This window comes from Lynx rufus, unplaced genomic scaffold, assembly GCF_022079265.1.
Source record: "Lynx rufus isolate CCGP_SWC_20201006 ecotype Redwood Valley unplaced genomic scaffold, mLynRuf1.p SCAF_1, whole genome shotgun sequence".
NCBI classification, from domain to species: Eukaryota; Metazoa; Chordata; class Mammalia; order Carnivora; family Felidae; genus Lynx; species Lynx rufus.
Genome location: NW_025814823.1, coordinates 142,471,951 through 142,489,646, shown reverse-complemented (window position 1 = coordinate 142,489,646; position 17,696 = coordinate 142,471,951). Strand labels below are relative to the sequence as shown.

General features: G+C 35.5%; 1 protein-coding gene across 1 annotated transcript in view; it reads right to left on the bottom strand.

Annotated features, from left to right (window-relative positions):
* The window catches only part of SCAMP1 (secretory carrier membrane protein 1), a 135,680-nt gene that overhangs the window by 67,599 nt on the left and 50,385 nt on the right, over positions 1 to 17,696 (bottom strand). The window contains exons 3-6 of the mRNA XM_047088372.1: positions 15,334 to 15,432; positions 14,195 to 14,303; positions 11,206 to 11,334; positions 5,820 to 5,979 (exon numbers count right to left, since the gene is read on the bottom strand). Coding sequence (XP_046944328.1) covers positions 5,820 to 5,979; positions 11,206 to 11,334; positions 14,195 to 14,303; positions 15,334 to 15,432 — 497 coding nt within the window. The remainder of the gene's footprint in view (positions 1 to 5,819; positions 5,980 to 11,205; positions 11,335 to 14,194; positions 14,304 to 15,333; positions 15,433 to 17,696) is intronic.

The following is a 17,696-nucleotide window of genomic DNA, read 5'->3' as shown; positions in this document are numbered from 1 at the left end:
TGTTCATCGCAGCACTATTCACAATAGCCAAGGAATGGAAACCACCTAAATGTCCATCGATGGAAGAATGGTTTATATACAGTGGAACAGTACTCAGCCTTAGGCGGAAATCCTGTCATTTATAACTGTATGCATTATGGAGAACATTATGCTAAGTGAAATAAGCCAGACAGAGAATGATAAATAATGAACGATATCACTTACACGTGGAATCGGGGAAAAAAAAAAAAAGTTGAACTCATAGAAACACAGTACAATGGTGGTTGCCAGGAGATGAGGGAAATGGGCAGATGTTGATTAAAAGGTACAAACTTTCAGCTATAAAATCACTAAGATCTGAGGATCTAATGTAGAATATAATGACTGTAGTTGATGATACTATACTGTATAACTGAAATTTGTTGGGAGAGTAGATCTTAGGAGTTCTCATCAAAAAGAAAGGGGCAGGCAGGGGCGCCTGGGTGGCTCAGTCAGTCAAGTGTCCGACTTCAGCTCAGGTCATGATGTCACGATTTATGAGTTTGAGCCCCGTGTCAGGCTCTGTGCTGATAGCTCAGAGCATGGAGCCAGCTTCGGATTCTGTGTCTCCCTCGCTCTCTACTCATTCCCCACTCATGCTCTCTCTCCCTCTCTCTCAAAAATAGACGTTTGGGGAAAAAAAAAGGTAAATATGTGAGGTGATGGACGTGTTCATCCAATGTGGGAATTGTCTCACAACATATGACTATCACAACATCACACTGTACATTTTAAATGTATTATAATTTCGTCAATTATACCTCAATAAAGTGGAAATGAACATGTTTTGAATCACACACAAAAAAAGATCTGAGGGAATTCATTGCCAGTAGACTTATATATAAACAAATGAACCACAGAGAAAAAATACAAATAAAAAAAATAGAACTTATTGGGGTGCCTGAGTGGCTCAGTTGGTTAAGCATCCATCCAATCCTTGATTTCAGCTCAGATCATGATCTCGTTTGTGAGATTGAGCCCCTTGTGGGGCTTCAGGATGGTCACTGAGCCTGCTTAAGATTCTCTCTATCCCTCTTCCTAAGACCCTCCCTTGCTCACACGTATGTGCTCTTTCTCCCCCCTCCTCCAAAAAAAAGAATTTATTAATCTAAAAGGCAAAGAAAGAAAAAGGGATATAACAAATATGTTTTATATAGTAAGTAGTACATAAAAATAGATGGCAGATATAAATCAGTCATAAGACAAAAAACTCCTGATTAAAAGACTAGATTGTCATACTTTCTACACACATCTTAGTGTCAATTATTATTTCCTTTAGCTCAGACTAGGGCACCAGAGGACAATGAACTAAAAGCAGTGAAAGATGATTTATAACAAATAACAGTTTTACAGATCAAAAGTAAATGATAAAATCAAACAAAACACAAAAGTAAAACATTAATTCCAGCCACCATTTGTTGACAACCTATAAATCTAATATTTTGCAAGTATTACTTCTAATCATCTTATCAACTCTGCAAATATCAACCCGTGTTTACATTCCATAAACTGAGGTACTAAGATTTTACTGCATTTTCCTAGGAGCTCACAACTTTTAACTGGAGATGCCAGGATCCTCACCCTTCTCAGTCTGTTTCCAGTAATTAAGTTTTTCAACAAAACACTGCCTCATTAATAATAACCTAATATTTTAAAGTATTTACATAATGCTTAGTCATTTGTGGAAGCCTAAAATTAAAAACAAAGTTACAATCTTTTTAAAATATGTAAATGATAATTCTAGATTTAATTCTGATAGCTAATAAACTTAACTTTTAAAAGCAAATATATTTGAGACTTCTCTACACTGTCCTTCAGATTCAGGCAGAAGGATAACCTTATGGAAGGACTAAGTCCTATAAGCATATCAGTAAAACTAGCTTCTTAGTGGAAAACTAAGTCATACAGAATAATATTTTATACAGTTTGAAAACCATCTTTTTCATGAACATTCTATTCCAATGGTGCCAATAAAAGCAGGGTTGTTGGTTTTCTTCCCCCAGTTTCAGACAAAAATATCTATTAAAAACTTAAATCCTCGAAAAGGTAATCGAAGAAGACTAACTTGAAACTACCTGATCTTATATGTTGAGATATATGATAAGGTATGTCACCAGTATTAAATTCCTTTAGAATTCAAGTATTTGGGGGGGTATTGAATATCATCCAATTTTTATATATAAATTTTGCTAGCCAAAGTTTCAGAAAAGCCTACTTTTAAATCATTTATATTATACATTTCTAGGGGCAAAGTAGCATGTCTTCTTTATTATCTTCAGCTTAGTATATGGCCAATGTTCAAGGGATGATTTATTTAACCTTAGGATATTTCATGACTGTAAAGCAGTTGGAAAATGTTATGTATTTTAATATAAATAGCTCTCTGAAAGAATCCAGTGAATTCAATAATGAGCCTGAAAATGAAATACTGAAACAGAAGCTCAGATGACACTGGAAAACCAACTTCTCAAGCATAATAACCAATTAAATGATGACTGTTGCTAAGTAGAGTCTACCTTTATCACATTTTAAAATTATATGTAATTATCAGTATAATTTATTATATGTGATTACTGGATATAATCACTTAAATGTAGATTTAAATTTTCCATTGGGCTTTAAGAGTATTATCAAATACTTTAATTCAACCTAAAGGCATTTTATAATTCAGTTAAAACAATTATATTTTTCTTCTCAGAGTTAATATACTCAGCCATTGTATTATTAAACAAATTACAACAAATTCTTGATAACAAACTTAATTGTTAACCTTTATAAAGAAATTTCTTGAGATACTGAATTATTTACTTTTACTCTGTGAATCAACAGGGAAGCAAAAGAGATAAACCACAAATGGCAATTAAAAATCCAACTCCAACTGAGTAAGGGACAACATTTCTATTGCATTCTAGATATAAAGACTTCCTGATATGTCCTCCAGTTATTTTTAGCACTCCACCACAAAGCTAACAGTTACTCTAAATACTTAGAGTTACCATCGTCTACATGAAAAAAATCAATTCACCGCACAACTTAAAAATAAATCTGGTCACATTCTCAAACCTAATGCCCCCTAACTTGTATGTCTGTAATGACTGGTTTATTCTAAAATCAGTCCCTGACATATTTTTCATACTGCTATTCTTTTCTTCACTTCTAGAGAAATCTAAAGGAATAAAATTCAGTAGATATTTAAATAATTTTATGGCAGAAGAGGCAAAAATATCATTAGCCAGTGAAGAGTAAAACTTGAAAACTTTTAAAAAGCACATTAGCTTCACTTTAGAGTCTGATTAATGAAAACTAAAAGCTTTCAATAACATCTTCTTTTGAAAAACATGTGAGCTTGGCCTAAAAAGTATTAGTTACCCATTTTCTATAGACCTACATAATATGCTCAGATGCTTGTTTTCATTTCTTAATCAGTCTTGAAGCAAAATATGAAACACTTGCATACTGACTCTGCCCTTTCTCAAAGGCAATAATCCCTGTCAAAACTGATCTCAAAACATTTATGTGAAAGGTAAAGTCTATTTAAAGCCATATATTTAATATCAGTAATCATATCTAATGTATCTGGGTTTGAGATTTTCACATTTAAAGGAAAGATCTGTCAGAAACTGCAGGAAAGACTTTGGCTCAGAAACACTTGGCAATCTGGATGAAAGAAATGCCAAAGTTACATACTGAGAAGGTATCCTAATGATTCAAAATACTTTAATTTCAACTTTCCCTATTAAGTATTATTCCTCTCAGTTCTGCTCTGAACATAAAACCTAGATAATTAACATATGTGGAATAAACTCTAAAGGACTGAGATGCAGCTAAGAACTTAACCTACAGATTAGTAATGACAGAAGAAAAAATGTTCCACAAAGCATTTTTACTTCAACTAGCAAAGAAAGCAAAGAAAAGGAACGAAATGACTTCAAGTAATAAAAGGCAGAAAGCTAACTTTTAGTAGTTTGCTTTGGCTACATTAATCATAGGTTTAAAATCCAAAGTCATTAGTCTCACATCACTTTTAAAGTCTCAAAGACAATTCCATTCCTACCCACCAGCATCATTACAAATACCTTAGTAATGTGATGGAAGTAGGCTGGCAGAAGCCAAAGCCAGATGTCAAAAAATTAAAACACCTTGTGAGCCAGGCTTAGGTAACAAGGAAGAGAGCAACAGTAACTCTCTTCCTATATCATGGAAAGAGTAAACAGTTTCTTTTTTTTTTTTCCCTCCCCAACCGACATCCAGAGGGGTCACCTCTCCCCATTTAACCAAGCTCCCATATTCCAATGTATCCAAAGATTCTTTCCTCCTTTTCCTCCTTCCATCTATTTTCTTCCTTTCATTCCATGTTTAACCATTTTAGTTTTCTGTTAAATAATCCCCTTTCTCTCCAAATTCCCTCATCTTCTCCCTTTTCCTTCTGGGTTGTTTTTTCACCCCCATCTGTTTACCTATCTGTGTTTCTAATTCCATGCAGAAGGAATACACACTCCGGTTAATCAAAGAAATTCTATGTTAAAATGGAAAACAAGGGGCGCCTGGGTGGCGCAGTCGGTTAAGCGTCCGACTTCAGCCAGGTCACGATCTCGCGGTCCGCGAGTTCGAGCCCCGCGTCGGGCTCTGGGCTGATGGCTCAGAGCCTGGAGCCTGTTTCCGATTCTGTGTCTCCCTCTCTCTCTGCCCCTCCCCCGTTCATGCTCTGTCTCTCTCTGTCCCAAAAATAAAAAAAAAAATAAAAAAAAATGGAAAACAAAAAACAAAAAACAACTGAATGTGGCCCCCCAATTTCTCCAGTATAAAATGTGCACAATACATACATATTTCCTAATAACTGCACAATACATACATATTTCCTAATAATGCCAACCCTCATTCTTGAGAGCTGAAAAAGGTTCATTACTTACAAACAAGTTTACTCAAAAATAAGTTGATAAATGATTGAGTATATGGACTCATACAGAACGCTTATCTAAATCAGCACTTCCCAGTGTTTATTTCTTAAAGGAATAGTTCAACAAGGTGTTCCACAAAAAAAATAATAATAATAATGGTTTCATAGTCAAATCACAAACCACACTAGGCTCTTAAAAGAATCTAAGAAATCCAAAATGAATAAATTTTATTTTCCAGTTTTTCCAAACTTAAGCTAATGAGTCCCTTTTTCAGCAACACCTATGAACACCTCATAGAACAAGCATTTTGGAAACGTTAATCCTAACCATTAATTAAAATATATCATGCAAAATATTATACTTAATCTTATAATCTTAATTGTTTTCAAATGTGGCTGCCTTTTGAAAAGCTGAAATGAATTTACACAGAAAAAATAATTACCTTGCTAGGTAAAATTTCACTTACTAGGTGAAAGTGACTTACTTTAAATATCCCATGTATACTGACCTTACATAGGTTCATTTAAGAATCAGACTGTAAATCACCACTTGTGGTTTTTTTTTTGAAGGGGAAACAAAGAGCAAAATCTTCCTTAAAGTCACATGTATCATACGGAATAGAATACTCTACAAATGTTGAGATATAAGACTACTCTTATTTATCCTGCATTTATTTTCATGATTAATCTTTTTCTCAAGTGGGAGAAATGAATGGTATTTTGTGATTCACAAAACCTAATGACTACAGAGGCATGTTATATATGGACTTACCTGAATGTATGTTATACAATAAAAATTTTAATGAAAACGTGTCAATTTGCCTTCTCAAAATATGTAAGGTTAATTACAAACTATTAACTTCACAAGTTTTAAAGAGTATATTTTAAAATACACACATTTTACCTGAAAGCTCCGTAAAGTGGTCTGTACCAACAGACAAATGAACAAGGAGTAAAAAGCAAGAACCACAGGATACTCAATCCAAAATCAACCCCTCTTGTAGGATCAACACAAAACCAAGCCAAGCATCCGAAGATATTTAGAAACAGTGTTACAGCGTGGACTGTGGAATCAAAAAACAAAATAGAAAAATGTTTACATTCCATTTATTAATTCAACAAAAATTGTAAATGAAAAAATTCTTCCAAGAGCAAATTGTATTCTACCCCATGTTTCCATTTAGTATTTTTCAAAACATTGCTGTTTCTTATACTTTTGATTTGCAAACAGTATACACAGGATAAAAAGTCCTAAAAATTCTTTTGTCCCTCTCCTAATGGGCCATTACAAGAGAAGCAGTGCCTTACGGGATTCTTTCTTGAGAAGGAACCATGTGCTGTGTCTGCTGATTCAAGGCCTTGCCAGGAAAAGAACCAGGTCTTGGGAGGAAAAAGATCCTACTACACTAAGAATTACATTTTTACACAGTGGGGCTGCAAACTCCTCCCAGAGTAGACAAAAGAAGGAAAACTTGACAAGTGCCCTGTGCAATCTCGTTACAAAATTTTCAAGCAATAAAATTCATTAGAATCACTGAATTGAAAACACTAATACAGTAGTAATATCAGGGACTATATAGTCGATTTCTAAGGATTATTCATCTTCATAGAATTATCCATTTTTCCAAGTGCTGGGGTAAAAATGATGTTTTGGTAGAGGATTTAAAAAAAATTTTAAAGGTATACCATAATGCATTTCAGCTGCTGTGGCAGACCTTTCTTTTACTCAACACAGTCAACGGAAAACTCTTTTTATATGTTGTTAAAAATTACATTTCCTGACAGACCTAAACCAAAGAGTGTGAGTATCATGTAACTATGCTTTGATCCTAAAGAACTACATTTACCCGTTATAATTAGTAACTTTTTAAAAGGATTTAAAAAATTTATTCACAGGCTGCATTAAAGGAAATAAATTTTTTTCAAAAGTTAAAATAATGTTCAGTGTAAACTACCAATACAACAAAAATATGCCAAGACACTACTACTTGAATTAAAAATAAACGAGGGGTGGCTGAATAGCTCAGTCAGTTAAGCATCTGACTCTTGATCGTGGCTCAGGTCATGATCTCACAGTTTGTGAGCTGGAGCCCTGTGCCTCACTCTCTCTGCACACTGAACCCTGTGGAACCTTCTTGGGATTCTCCCTCTCTCCTTCTCTCTCTGCCCCTCCTCCACTCGAGTTCTGACTCTCTCAAAATAAACAAACACTAAAAAATAAATAAATAAGCTAGTAAATCTAAATATGAAAATCTCAACTTACAATAAAAACTTTAAAATCTTTTAAATGTTTTTTTTTAAACATATTAATAAAACAAGATAAAAACACACATCCTGGTATGCCTCTGAATTTGCCTTAACAACTAGATAAATACACAAACTCTACAGTAAGAGGGCTAGCAGAAAACTAAAGACACCTAGGTTATACAGATAAACTAATCAGCTAATCAACCTCTGTTTCCATTTCTCATCTGAAGATAAACAGGAGCTCTTCCACATTTCTAATTCCATTATAGGGGCGCTTGGATGGCTTAGTCAGTTAAGCATCCAACTCTTGATTTCTGCTCAGGTCATGGTCTCACGGGTTCAAGAGATCCAGCCCTGCTTTGAGCTCTGCACTAACAGCACAGAGCCTCCTTGGGATTCTCTTATTCTCTCTCTCTGGCCCTCCTCCACACACACATGAGCACTGCTCGCTGGCTTACTCTCTCTCAAAATTAAACATTTAAACAATGTTTTTTAAACATTAAATAAATAAGTAAATAAATAAAAATTAAATTCCAGGGACACCTGGTTGGCTTGGTCATTTAAGTGTTGCACTCTTGATATCGGCTCAGGTCATGATCTCATGGTTCATGGGATCAAGCTCCACGTCGGGCTCTGCGCTGAATGTGAAGCCTAGTTGGGATGCTGTCTCTCCCTCTTTCTGTCTCTCCCTCGCTCACACTCTCTCTCTCAAAATAAATAAAGAAAAAAAAGCCTCCACTCTGCTCTATTACACAGAGAAAACTATTCAAAATTAACTTTATTACCATTAGGATTTCTAACTCAGAAAAGCTAGCTTACTTATAAATTTACTCAAGACCTTTTGGTTCAAAATAAAAGCTGTCCTGTCAATGGCTTAAAAGCAGATTTTAAAATACCATGAAACGGAAAATTATTATTTTTTAACACTAAAGAGCATCCAACTGCCTAAGAAAAGTTTGAAATATTCACAACACTTTAAATTTCAATCTTAAGAGAAATAATTTTTAAAGTTTTATCTCCTAATTCACTTAAAGAAAGAAACAATATGGATATGTGTATTTAAAGTTCATAAAAATTCTTCCAAATATAGATCAAATATAATTTAATTTTTGGCAATCTATTAAAATTTTTTTCTGAATGTTTCATAGTAACCAAAAACCATGATAAATAAATCACTTATTTGTATCCCAAAATAAAGTAAAATGATCAGGCCTACTTACTAAACAATCAGTCCACTTATACAGTGATCACGAAAATATATAGAAAGGCAAGGCAATGTGAAATACATGATTCTATATTCCTAATTTCAATCCCATTCCAATCCACTTGGTGAATTCCAGGTGTACATGTAACATTTAAAGAAACTTTTCGGGCATTTTCTTTACATGATTTCCAAGTTGAATGACTCTACTTCATACATTATTTCCATATGCTTTATTAAGCACTCAAATCTGCTATTGGTGGACCTAAATTTACAACTATCACTACAATATATATTTTTTTAATTTTTTTAATGTTTATTTTTGAGACAGAGAGAGAGAGAGAGAGAGAGAGAGAGAGAGAGAGAGAATGAACAGGGGAGGGGCAGAGAGAGAGGGAGACAGAGAATGTGAAGCAGGCTCCAGGCCCTTACCTGGAGGGTTAGCACAGACCCTGACATGGGGCTCAAACTCACGAATTGGGAGTTCATGACCTGAGCTGAAGTCACACACTAAACCAACTGAGCCACCCAGGTGCCCCAACAATACACTTCTTGATAAGCTCTGCATTACAACATAGACACCTAACATAAACAGCTTTTAAACAGGATAATTATCTTCACTAAATGAACTTTAAAAGGCTTGATGAGGCACCTGGGTGGCTCAGTTGGTTCAGCGTCTGATTCTTGGTTTTGGCTCAGCTCATGATCTCTTGGTTTCATGAGTTCAAGCCCCACATCAGGCTCTGTGCTGATAAGCATAGAGCCTGCTTGGGATTCTGTCTCCCTCTCTATCTGCCCTCCCCTGCTCACACCATCTTTGTCTCTCTCAAAAATAAATAAATTAAAACAAAAATGAAGGACCTGTTTTCCTTTTTTTTTAATTCAAGAATATACTCAAAAAGGTTAAGATTCATTTCATGTGATCATTCTAATTGCTTCAATACCTTTATAGAGTAAAATTATTTGTTTCAAGAAAAGAACCTTTCAAAGTATATCTTCATCTTATTTGGGTTTAAAATGTGAATTATGTCTTCATTTTGGTACTTTGTAGGTGGCATAACATTGAATTCTATATTCTGGACTCTAGAATCAAGCTATCCAACTGCCACCCTAATTTCTGTGTAATCTTGAACAAGTTACTCAAATTCTCCAAGCTTTGGTTTCCTTATCCATAAAACTAGATAATACAGTACCTGTTTCACAGTATAGTTAGGAGTTAACAACATCATGTATACAAAGTGATCTGCAGTGTTCCTGGCACAAATAAATCCTCAATAAATGTTCTCTTTCATTATAATTACTACTACAGTGTGAAAGCACTAGTCAACTCTGAAATCATTAACAGGTTGACACTACTTGAAAATAGCTTTTTAAAAGTATCTCCATTCTATGAAATCTAAAAAGATTACTGAGCTGGTACTAGATGTTTCTAGATGCTTCTTCATATAATGAGTCCTCTTTAAATAAAGTTAAGAGATCTGTCAACTAAACAGGATTAAGAGATACTGTATTACTTCTAAAAACCTCAGAAAGTGATAAATTTATAAAACAAAACACACCTAACTCTAAACAACTAGCACTTTAGTTAGCCACTCAGTTCAAATTAATCACCTTTCCCATTCAATCTCTATTTACCAAATTCCTTGCAGAATATTCTTCCAACCCCCACCTCTCCCATCCAAACTATGTTTTTCCACTAAGTCAAAGAACCTATACCTAAAAATGCTAGGCCAATGTCTGCCCATTAAAAACTAATTATTAAATAAATGCATATATTAAATATTGAATAAATAAAATACATGATCTGTTTATACATACACATACAAAACCAAAACCTTTAGTATTAAAAGTATATAACACTATGGACACTGGGGATTTAGCAAAAGATACTACAACAACAACGAAATTTCAAAGAGAAACTAAGAGTTAAGAAGGTAGTATCCGTAAGAAACCGCTACTCACAGTCTAAAGCAACTTCACCTATGTGAAGAACGCTCCTCAAGATTTTGAGGAAAATGGTCTCGTTTATTTAGGGGAGGGGGAAAAAAGCTCCCTAATAACATACTAACACATAAATTTCCTCCATCAAGAATGTACACTACAAATTATCCATTAACCCAACAGTTAGGCAGGTGAATGTTCATGACAGCTATACCTGTCCTACTAACATAGTATTAAATGGGGCTTAGACTAACGTTTGGAATAAAAGTGAAACAGAGTAAGTGGGAATTGTGTGTACACAGAACAAATTGTTAACAGCTTGACATTTTGAGTATTCCATAAGTTGTAGTTATACTCAAAGCAATGCAAGCATCACAGCCTAAAGCCTATGTCCTAATGTTCTATTCAGTAAAATATCCTACATTAACTAGGTACTTCCAATAATAAAAGTGCCTATAACCACCTAAAAATGAAAAGTAAACTGTGCTCAAAGCTCTAAGAAAAATTCTAATATTCTAATACTTTAAGGTCCTTTTAAAAATAGTCCAAACGCTTCAACAGAATTTTTAAATGGCCTTCATTTGTATAAAAATAGTAGACATAATTTTCTAAAACAAATATTATCTATATAGTATTTTGCACCTATTCCTTTTACCTCAAGAAATACTATATATGTGACAGAGAAGTCCTTTCCTCAAAAGAATGCCAGTTCTCCTTAGCTTAGAATGTCACATAAATTGCAATTTTGAGGTATCTAAGTGTGTTCCACTCTGAAAATTAAGAGCTATAGAAAAAGACCTGTTTATAATAATATCCTTAATATACAAATTCCAAAAAAAGGTGGTTTTTGACAATAAAACATGAACTCTGTTGAACAAGTAAATAATTATTGTATACTCACACATCCATAAGTAGTACATAATCTTTACTGTCTTCTGGAATTCTACAGGAATGTCTACAGAAAAATCCTGATAAAAACAAGGTCCCACAGGAAAATTGCCAGGAAGAGGTGGCCAATTATTTTTTCTGCCTGCAAATTAAAAATAAAATTTACATTAGGACAAATATGTGTGACTCTTTAGTTTCATAATAAAGAAAATTATCTGTTCTTTTAATAAATGTTTTACAAATCTAATACTACATCTCTACAATCCTCTATTCATACAACTTTGAAAGCCAAGCTTTGCATTTTTAAAAATTTCCCCAGAGTAGGGACACCTGGCTGGCTCAGTCAGTAGAGCACATGACTCTTGATCTAGGGTTGTGGGGTCAAGTCCAGCATTAGGTGTAGAGATCACTTAAAAATAAAATCTTCTTAAAAAAAAGTTCACAAAGTACCACTTTAGAAAACATTAGATGGTAAAATATTTTTCCAGTGTCATATAGCATTTAGCAGGAAACATTTATGTACAGTTGACACAAGAAACAAAAAGAGCACCAAGACATACACTGTGACTCTACCCTAAAAACAGACTTATTTCAAAATCCTAAGAGTCTGGCTCTCATGTGAAGTCCATGCAGTTTTTAAAGATCTACAGTTTCCTCCTCAGCATCTTAAGTCTTTGAATATAATTCCTAGCCCATGTGGAGAAGGAAGACCAGCTTCTGAATCTTTTGAGTTTTCTACTATTTTTTTTTGAGTTTTCTACTATTAACTCCATGAAGAAACACAAGATTCACTACTGCTAAAGAATCAAATCTAGAAATCTCAAAGTCTGAAAAAGTAACATTCAAAACATACATGTAAGAAAACCACGGAACTAGGAGAAAACATGAAACAGTCAAGAAAAGGAAGCTCAGGAATTATATAGCACCTTCAAAAACCTAGAGGAAAAACAAATTCAAGCTATGAGGAGGGAAAATATGTCTACATAAAGAAATGAAATTGAAAATAGGGCTTGGGAAGTAGTGGGAGGAATAAAAAAAAACAAAATTAAAGCAAGAAGTCAAAACATTAACAACAGAAGGTAAAAAATAGCACCTAAAGGCCACTTCTCATTTTAGATATTATATGCCATAATTTGTGAACATTAGATTCTATACACTTTATATAGACTAAGAAAATTTTACAGTGGAAAAAAAGAATGACCTATGTCTTATTCTTCCCAACTTGTCTGCACTGTTCCTAATTTTTTTCCAATTTTGTATACATTTCTCATACAAGTCTCATACTATTTGAGAGCAGCAGTGAATAGTAATAGAAGAACTAGGATCCAAAAACATAAGCGCCTAGTCACTTACTGGCTAGGGGGTCTTGGGCACCTTAAACTTCTAAAGACTTTCTACATCTATAAAATCTTATGTTTCTTCATAAATTTCAGAGTAGAAATAACAATAGAATATCAATTATACCACCCTTCAGGGAATAACAATGATAATTAAACGAGTTAATAGATGGTAAGTACTTACATGTATAGCACACTGCCAAGTCTAACTTTTAATTTCCCACTCTTTTTGACTATCTTTACTAAAATAGCTCTCATAGAAATAACCTGTATTAGTCAATACCAAGGACAAAGGACAGATTTTATTACAGGTATTTCAGATACACTGATCTCAAATAAACCTTTAGTTTCTCATTTTATAGATATTATCTCTAATGTTGCCATCAACAAAACGGCCAAGGATGAATGTGTCCTCACAAGGTCCTAGACTTACAATTTTTTTTTTGATATTCCAAGACCACTATATTTTTAGTTTTTATTTAAATTTGTGAGTTAACATACAGTGTAGTATTAGTTTCAAGTGTACAATTAGGTGGTTTAACACTTCCAAACAACACCCGGTGCTGATCACAAGTGCACTCCTTAATCCCCACCACATACCCAACCCATCCCCTCCTCTACCTCCCCTCTGGTAATCATCAGTTTGTTCTCCACAGTTGAGCCTGTTCCTTGGTTTGCCTCTCTTTTTTTACCCCTATGATTATTGATTTTGTTTCTTAAATTCCACATATGAGTGAAAGCTTACACTATTTGTCTTTCCTGACTTAGGGTTACACATTCTAAGATAAGGAAGAGATAGTTCAGTATATTGTTGTTGACCTAGCCCTGTTATTCTATCACTATCCTAGACATAATACCAATGATCTGTCTAGCTCTTCAACCCTTCTTAGACACTGCTATCTTTCCCTAAGATATTCCCTTGAAGTGGCTTTTGATACTCACAGTCTAGATTTCACAGCAAATGATCAATTCATCACTTACTTCCTTGGCATCATCGAGAACCCCAATGCTTCCCAGAGTCACGGCAGACATTTAAAAAAAATTTTTTTTAACATCTATTTATTTTTGAGAGACAGAGCATGAGCAGGGAGGGGCAGACAGAGAAGGAGACAGAGAATCCGAAGCAGGCTCCAGGCTCTGAGCTGTCAGCACAAAGCCCAACGTGGGGCTCAAACCCATGAATCACGAGATCATGACCTGAGCCAAAGACCAACGCTTAACCAACTGAGCCCCACACCAAACATTTTTTAAACACAATTTGACAGATAAGTTATACTTGTGAGGACTGGGGCAGATAATTCGAAACTGGACTGACTAAACAAGAAGTTAAGAGTCAAATTTAGGGCACACTTCCAGGTACTTACAAAACTTCAACAGACTCAACAAGGGCCCAAGTACAGAATCAGGCTCCTGGCTAAAACCCAAAATTATCATATTCACATTCACTTTCTGTGTTATAAGGCTAACAGTGTTTTAATCAAAAGACTATGTAAATCAGCCAATATCAGAAAGCTACAAAGCAACAAGTAGGAAATCTGCTTTCTGATCTTGCTACAACAGGAAAATAGGGCATGGCTTTATCCACAAACCAAAGGACTTAGAGCTAGCACAAGCATTATTTAAAGTGTTTAAGTTATTTTCATTTCAAATTTCTTTGGATACTACCATGTTGACTGAGATTTTGCATTTCTCGTTCTCGACGATCTAATTCTGCTGCTTTTCTTTCTAGTTCTTCTTGGCGCTTAAGAAGTTCAGCTTGGGCCAAGGCATGTTCCTTAAAAAATAGTAATAATAAAAATCAACACATGAATAGGTTTTTAGAGTTGTTAACACTGCTATGGTATCTACTATCTCTCCCTCTACAATCTTAGAAAATTTTAAGTTTATTTATTATTTTTTTTAGTAATATCTACACCCAACATTGGGCTTAAAATCACAACCCCAAGATCAAGAGTACAACTGTACAATGCTAGAAACTTAATTCAAATGCTCTTCCAAAATACAGTAATTCACTCAAGGTTATAGTTTCAGAAAATATGGAGATACTTGGCTCATTTTGGGTCTTTTGGTTATGAAAACCATCAGTGAGAATGTGGGACACATTAGGACAGGACAAAATTCTCTCAATAAGATTAGTCAGAGTCCTAAGGTAATTGGGAAAATAAAATTAAGGTGACCTCTGTGCCTAAATGAGAATGAAGAACAAAGGGAACTGGAAAAAAATGGAAAAAATGACAACTGAATTGCCTCTTAAGAATTGCTTAAATGGTACATACAGTTTCCAATGCAAGAATATGTATAACATCTTCTATTTTAAAAGACAATGAGATGAAAGAAGGATATGATTAAGAAAGTCTGGTTTGTAACTCCATCTGCTTTTATGTAAAATGAGGTATCCTATTCGTCTCCTTTATTCTCATATTTTTGCCACCTGCTGCTTCCAATCACTGTCCTTTGCTTAACCATGGTAACTCTCTTCCAACATTATACCTCCAATTATAGTATCATTATACTATACTATACAACATTATACTTCCAATTATAGTATCATCGGTACTATAATAGTACTAGGCATTAAAAAACGAAACCAAAGGCAATAAAACTTTCCCTAAACAAAGTGTACACCAAGAAGATCTATGAATTCAGTAACTGGTGATAACAGAATAAAGCAAATGTTACTAGCTCACGCATACTGAAAAGAAAGTTAAAATTAAATAAGGCAACATATAAAGAATTCTTTTGCTCTGAAGATGTTACTGATACTTTAATTTCCAATACAAATTTACACTGTAACATGAACTAACCTTTGCAATCTGTGTATAGGCTGGATGTTCCTCTGTTGGTTTCATTATTGCTGGTTGTGTACTAGGGACATTAGGCATTTTCACAGTGCCTGGTGGAGGCTAGGAACGTTAAGAAAAGGACAAATTATGTAAGACAGGTATTCAACTTTAACATCTTTCAAAAGGCCTAACACCAACAAAACTCGAAATGCCAAGAACTCCTCTCTTCCTCCTCTAGTGTATGGTAAAGTACTACTTAGGCTCTCCATCTCCCATTTTCTCAAATTCACTCATTCCTCAATTCTTCAACCTGACTGCTACCTTTACCACTAAACCACACTCTCCCCTCCAGAATACCACATGTAAAAACACAAAACAAAACAAAAAAAACGTTTAAGTATTTTTTAGTAAAATACAGATAGCACTAAACTGAATAATTTACACCAAGGGTAATTGTTAACTCTTTCAACCAAAGAAAGCTATTTGCCAGGGCCCTAAAAAGTAAATAGGAGAGATTGGCTGGGAAGACGGCAGAGTAAGAGGACCCAAAGTTTGGATCCTCCCACAGATACAACCAGATCACACTATCAGTAGAAACAACCCAGGAAACAACCCAAGGACTGGCAGAACAAACTCCACAACTAAAGGCAGGGAAGAGGCCACATCTAAGAAGGTATAAAGCGTGAAGACACAGCCTGGGAGCAAAAGGGATGGCAGCCAGCCACAGTGGAGAAGGAGCCAGTGGCGCAGAGAAGAGCAGAAAACAGACTTTCACACTAGGGAGGCTGCCAACAGGGAGGACAAATCTCCATATTTGCCTTTCAAATTTCATTAGTTCTTAAAACCAACAGGACTTAAAACCTAGAATTTAAAAACTCGGCATGCTGGGCTCTAGGCATTAGGAGACAGAGTCCCTGCCCTAAGAAAGACGGCACGAAAAACAGCTATGCAGATGCAGTGCAGAACCAGCAATTTGAAAAATGCCAGGGGCAGACAAGATACAGTGATTTGCTCATCTCAGAACATGGCCTGGAGAGACAAGGATCACGGGGAGACCCCTCCAGGAACAAAGGAGCTAGCAGGTGCCATTTTCCTCCCCTGTCCCCCAGCACAAACAACGGCCATCTGTGGAAACCAGCACTGTGTAGACTCATGCTACCTAACTTGCTTATGCCAAGCCCCGCCACGTATGCTTCAGCAGATCAGCGCTTCCTAGTCATGCTCCTGAGTGCTGGTGCTACAAGACCCCTCCCCCACAGGCATGGTGCAAACTCTGCCAATAACACATATTCTAAACCACCTGTTGTGCAGGACCTCATTTCCAGCAGGCAGTGTAATTTCACAACAAGACCACTGCACACCTTGCTACTCATAAGAAGTAAAGACAGCATCAACAAACAACTGGACTGACGGAAAAAGAAACCAAGATTCAACAGCAGAGCACAAACAAAACACAGAGCAAACAAGCCCTGAAGCACCAGGCCCTGGGAAACAGGGGACACTGTACTACAGGGCACTACAGGACCTCTTTTTCATAAGGTTGTTATCGCTAAGAGCAAGAGAAGTAGCTGACTTCCCAACACACAGGAACAGCTACAGAAAGTCAAACAAAATAAGAAGACAGAGAAATATCTCCCAAATGAAAGAACAGGACCAAACCACAGCAAGAGATCAAAGCAAAATGGATGTAAGTACTATGTCTGATAGAGAATTTAAAGTAATGATCATAAAGATACTTACTGGACTGGAGAAGAGTGGAGATATCAGTGAGACCCTTAACCAGACATAAAAAAGAACCTGAGATCAAGAATACAATAAATGAGGGGCGCCTGGGTGGCTGTCAGTTAAGTGTCGACTTCAGCTCTCACGGTTCATGGGTTCAAGCCCTGTGTCAGGTTCTGTGCTGACAGCTCAGAGCCTGGAGCCTGCTTTGGATTCTGTGTTTCCCTCATTCTCTGCCCTTCCCCCACTTGTGCTCTGTGTCTCTGTCTCCAAAATAAATAAACATTACAAAAAATTAAACAAAAATATAGAACACAATAAATGAAACTAAAAATACACTTGATGGAATAGTAGGCTAGATGAGGCAGACAAATGAATTAATGACCTAGAAGATAGAGTAATAGAAAGTAATCAAGCTGAGCAAAGGAGAGGAAAGAAAATTATGTTAATTGAGTACAGTATTAGGGAACTCAGCAACTCCATCAAGCCTAATAACATCCACATTATAGGGATCTCAGAAGAAGAGAGAGGCAAGAGGGAAGAAAATGTATCTGAAGAAATAATAACTGAAAACTTCCCTTATCTGGGGAAGGAAACATATATGCAAATCCAGGAGGCACAGAGATCCACCCCCCCCCAAAAAAAAATGAAACCAAAGAGGT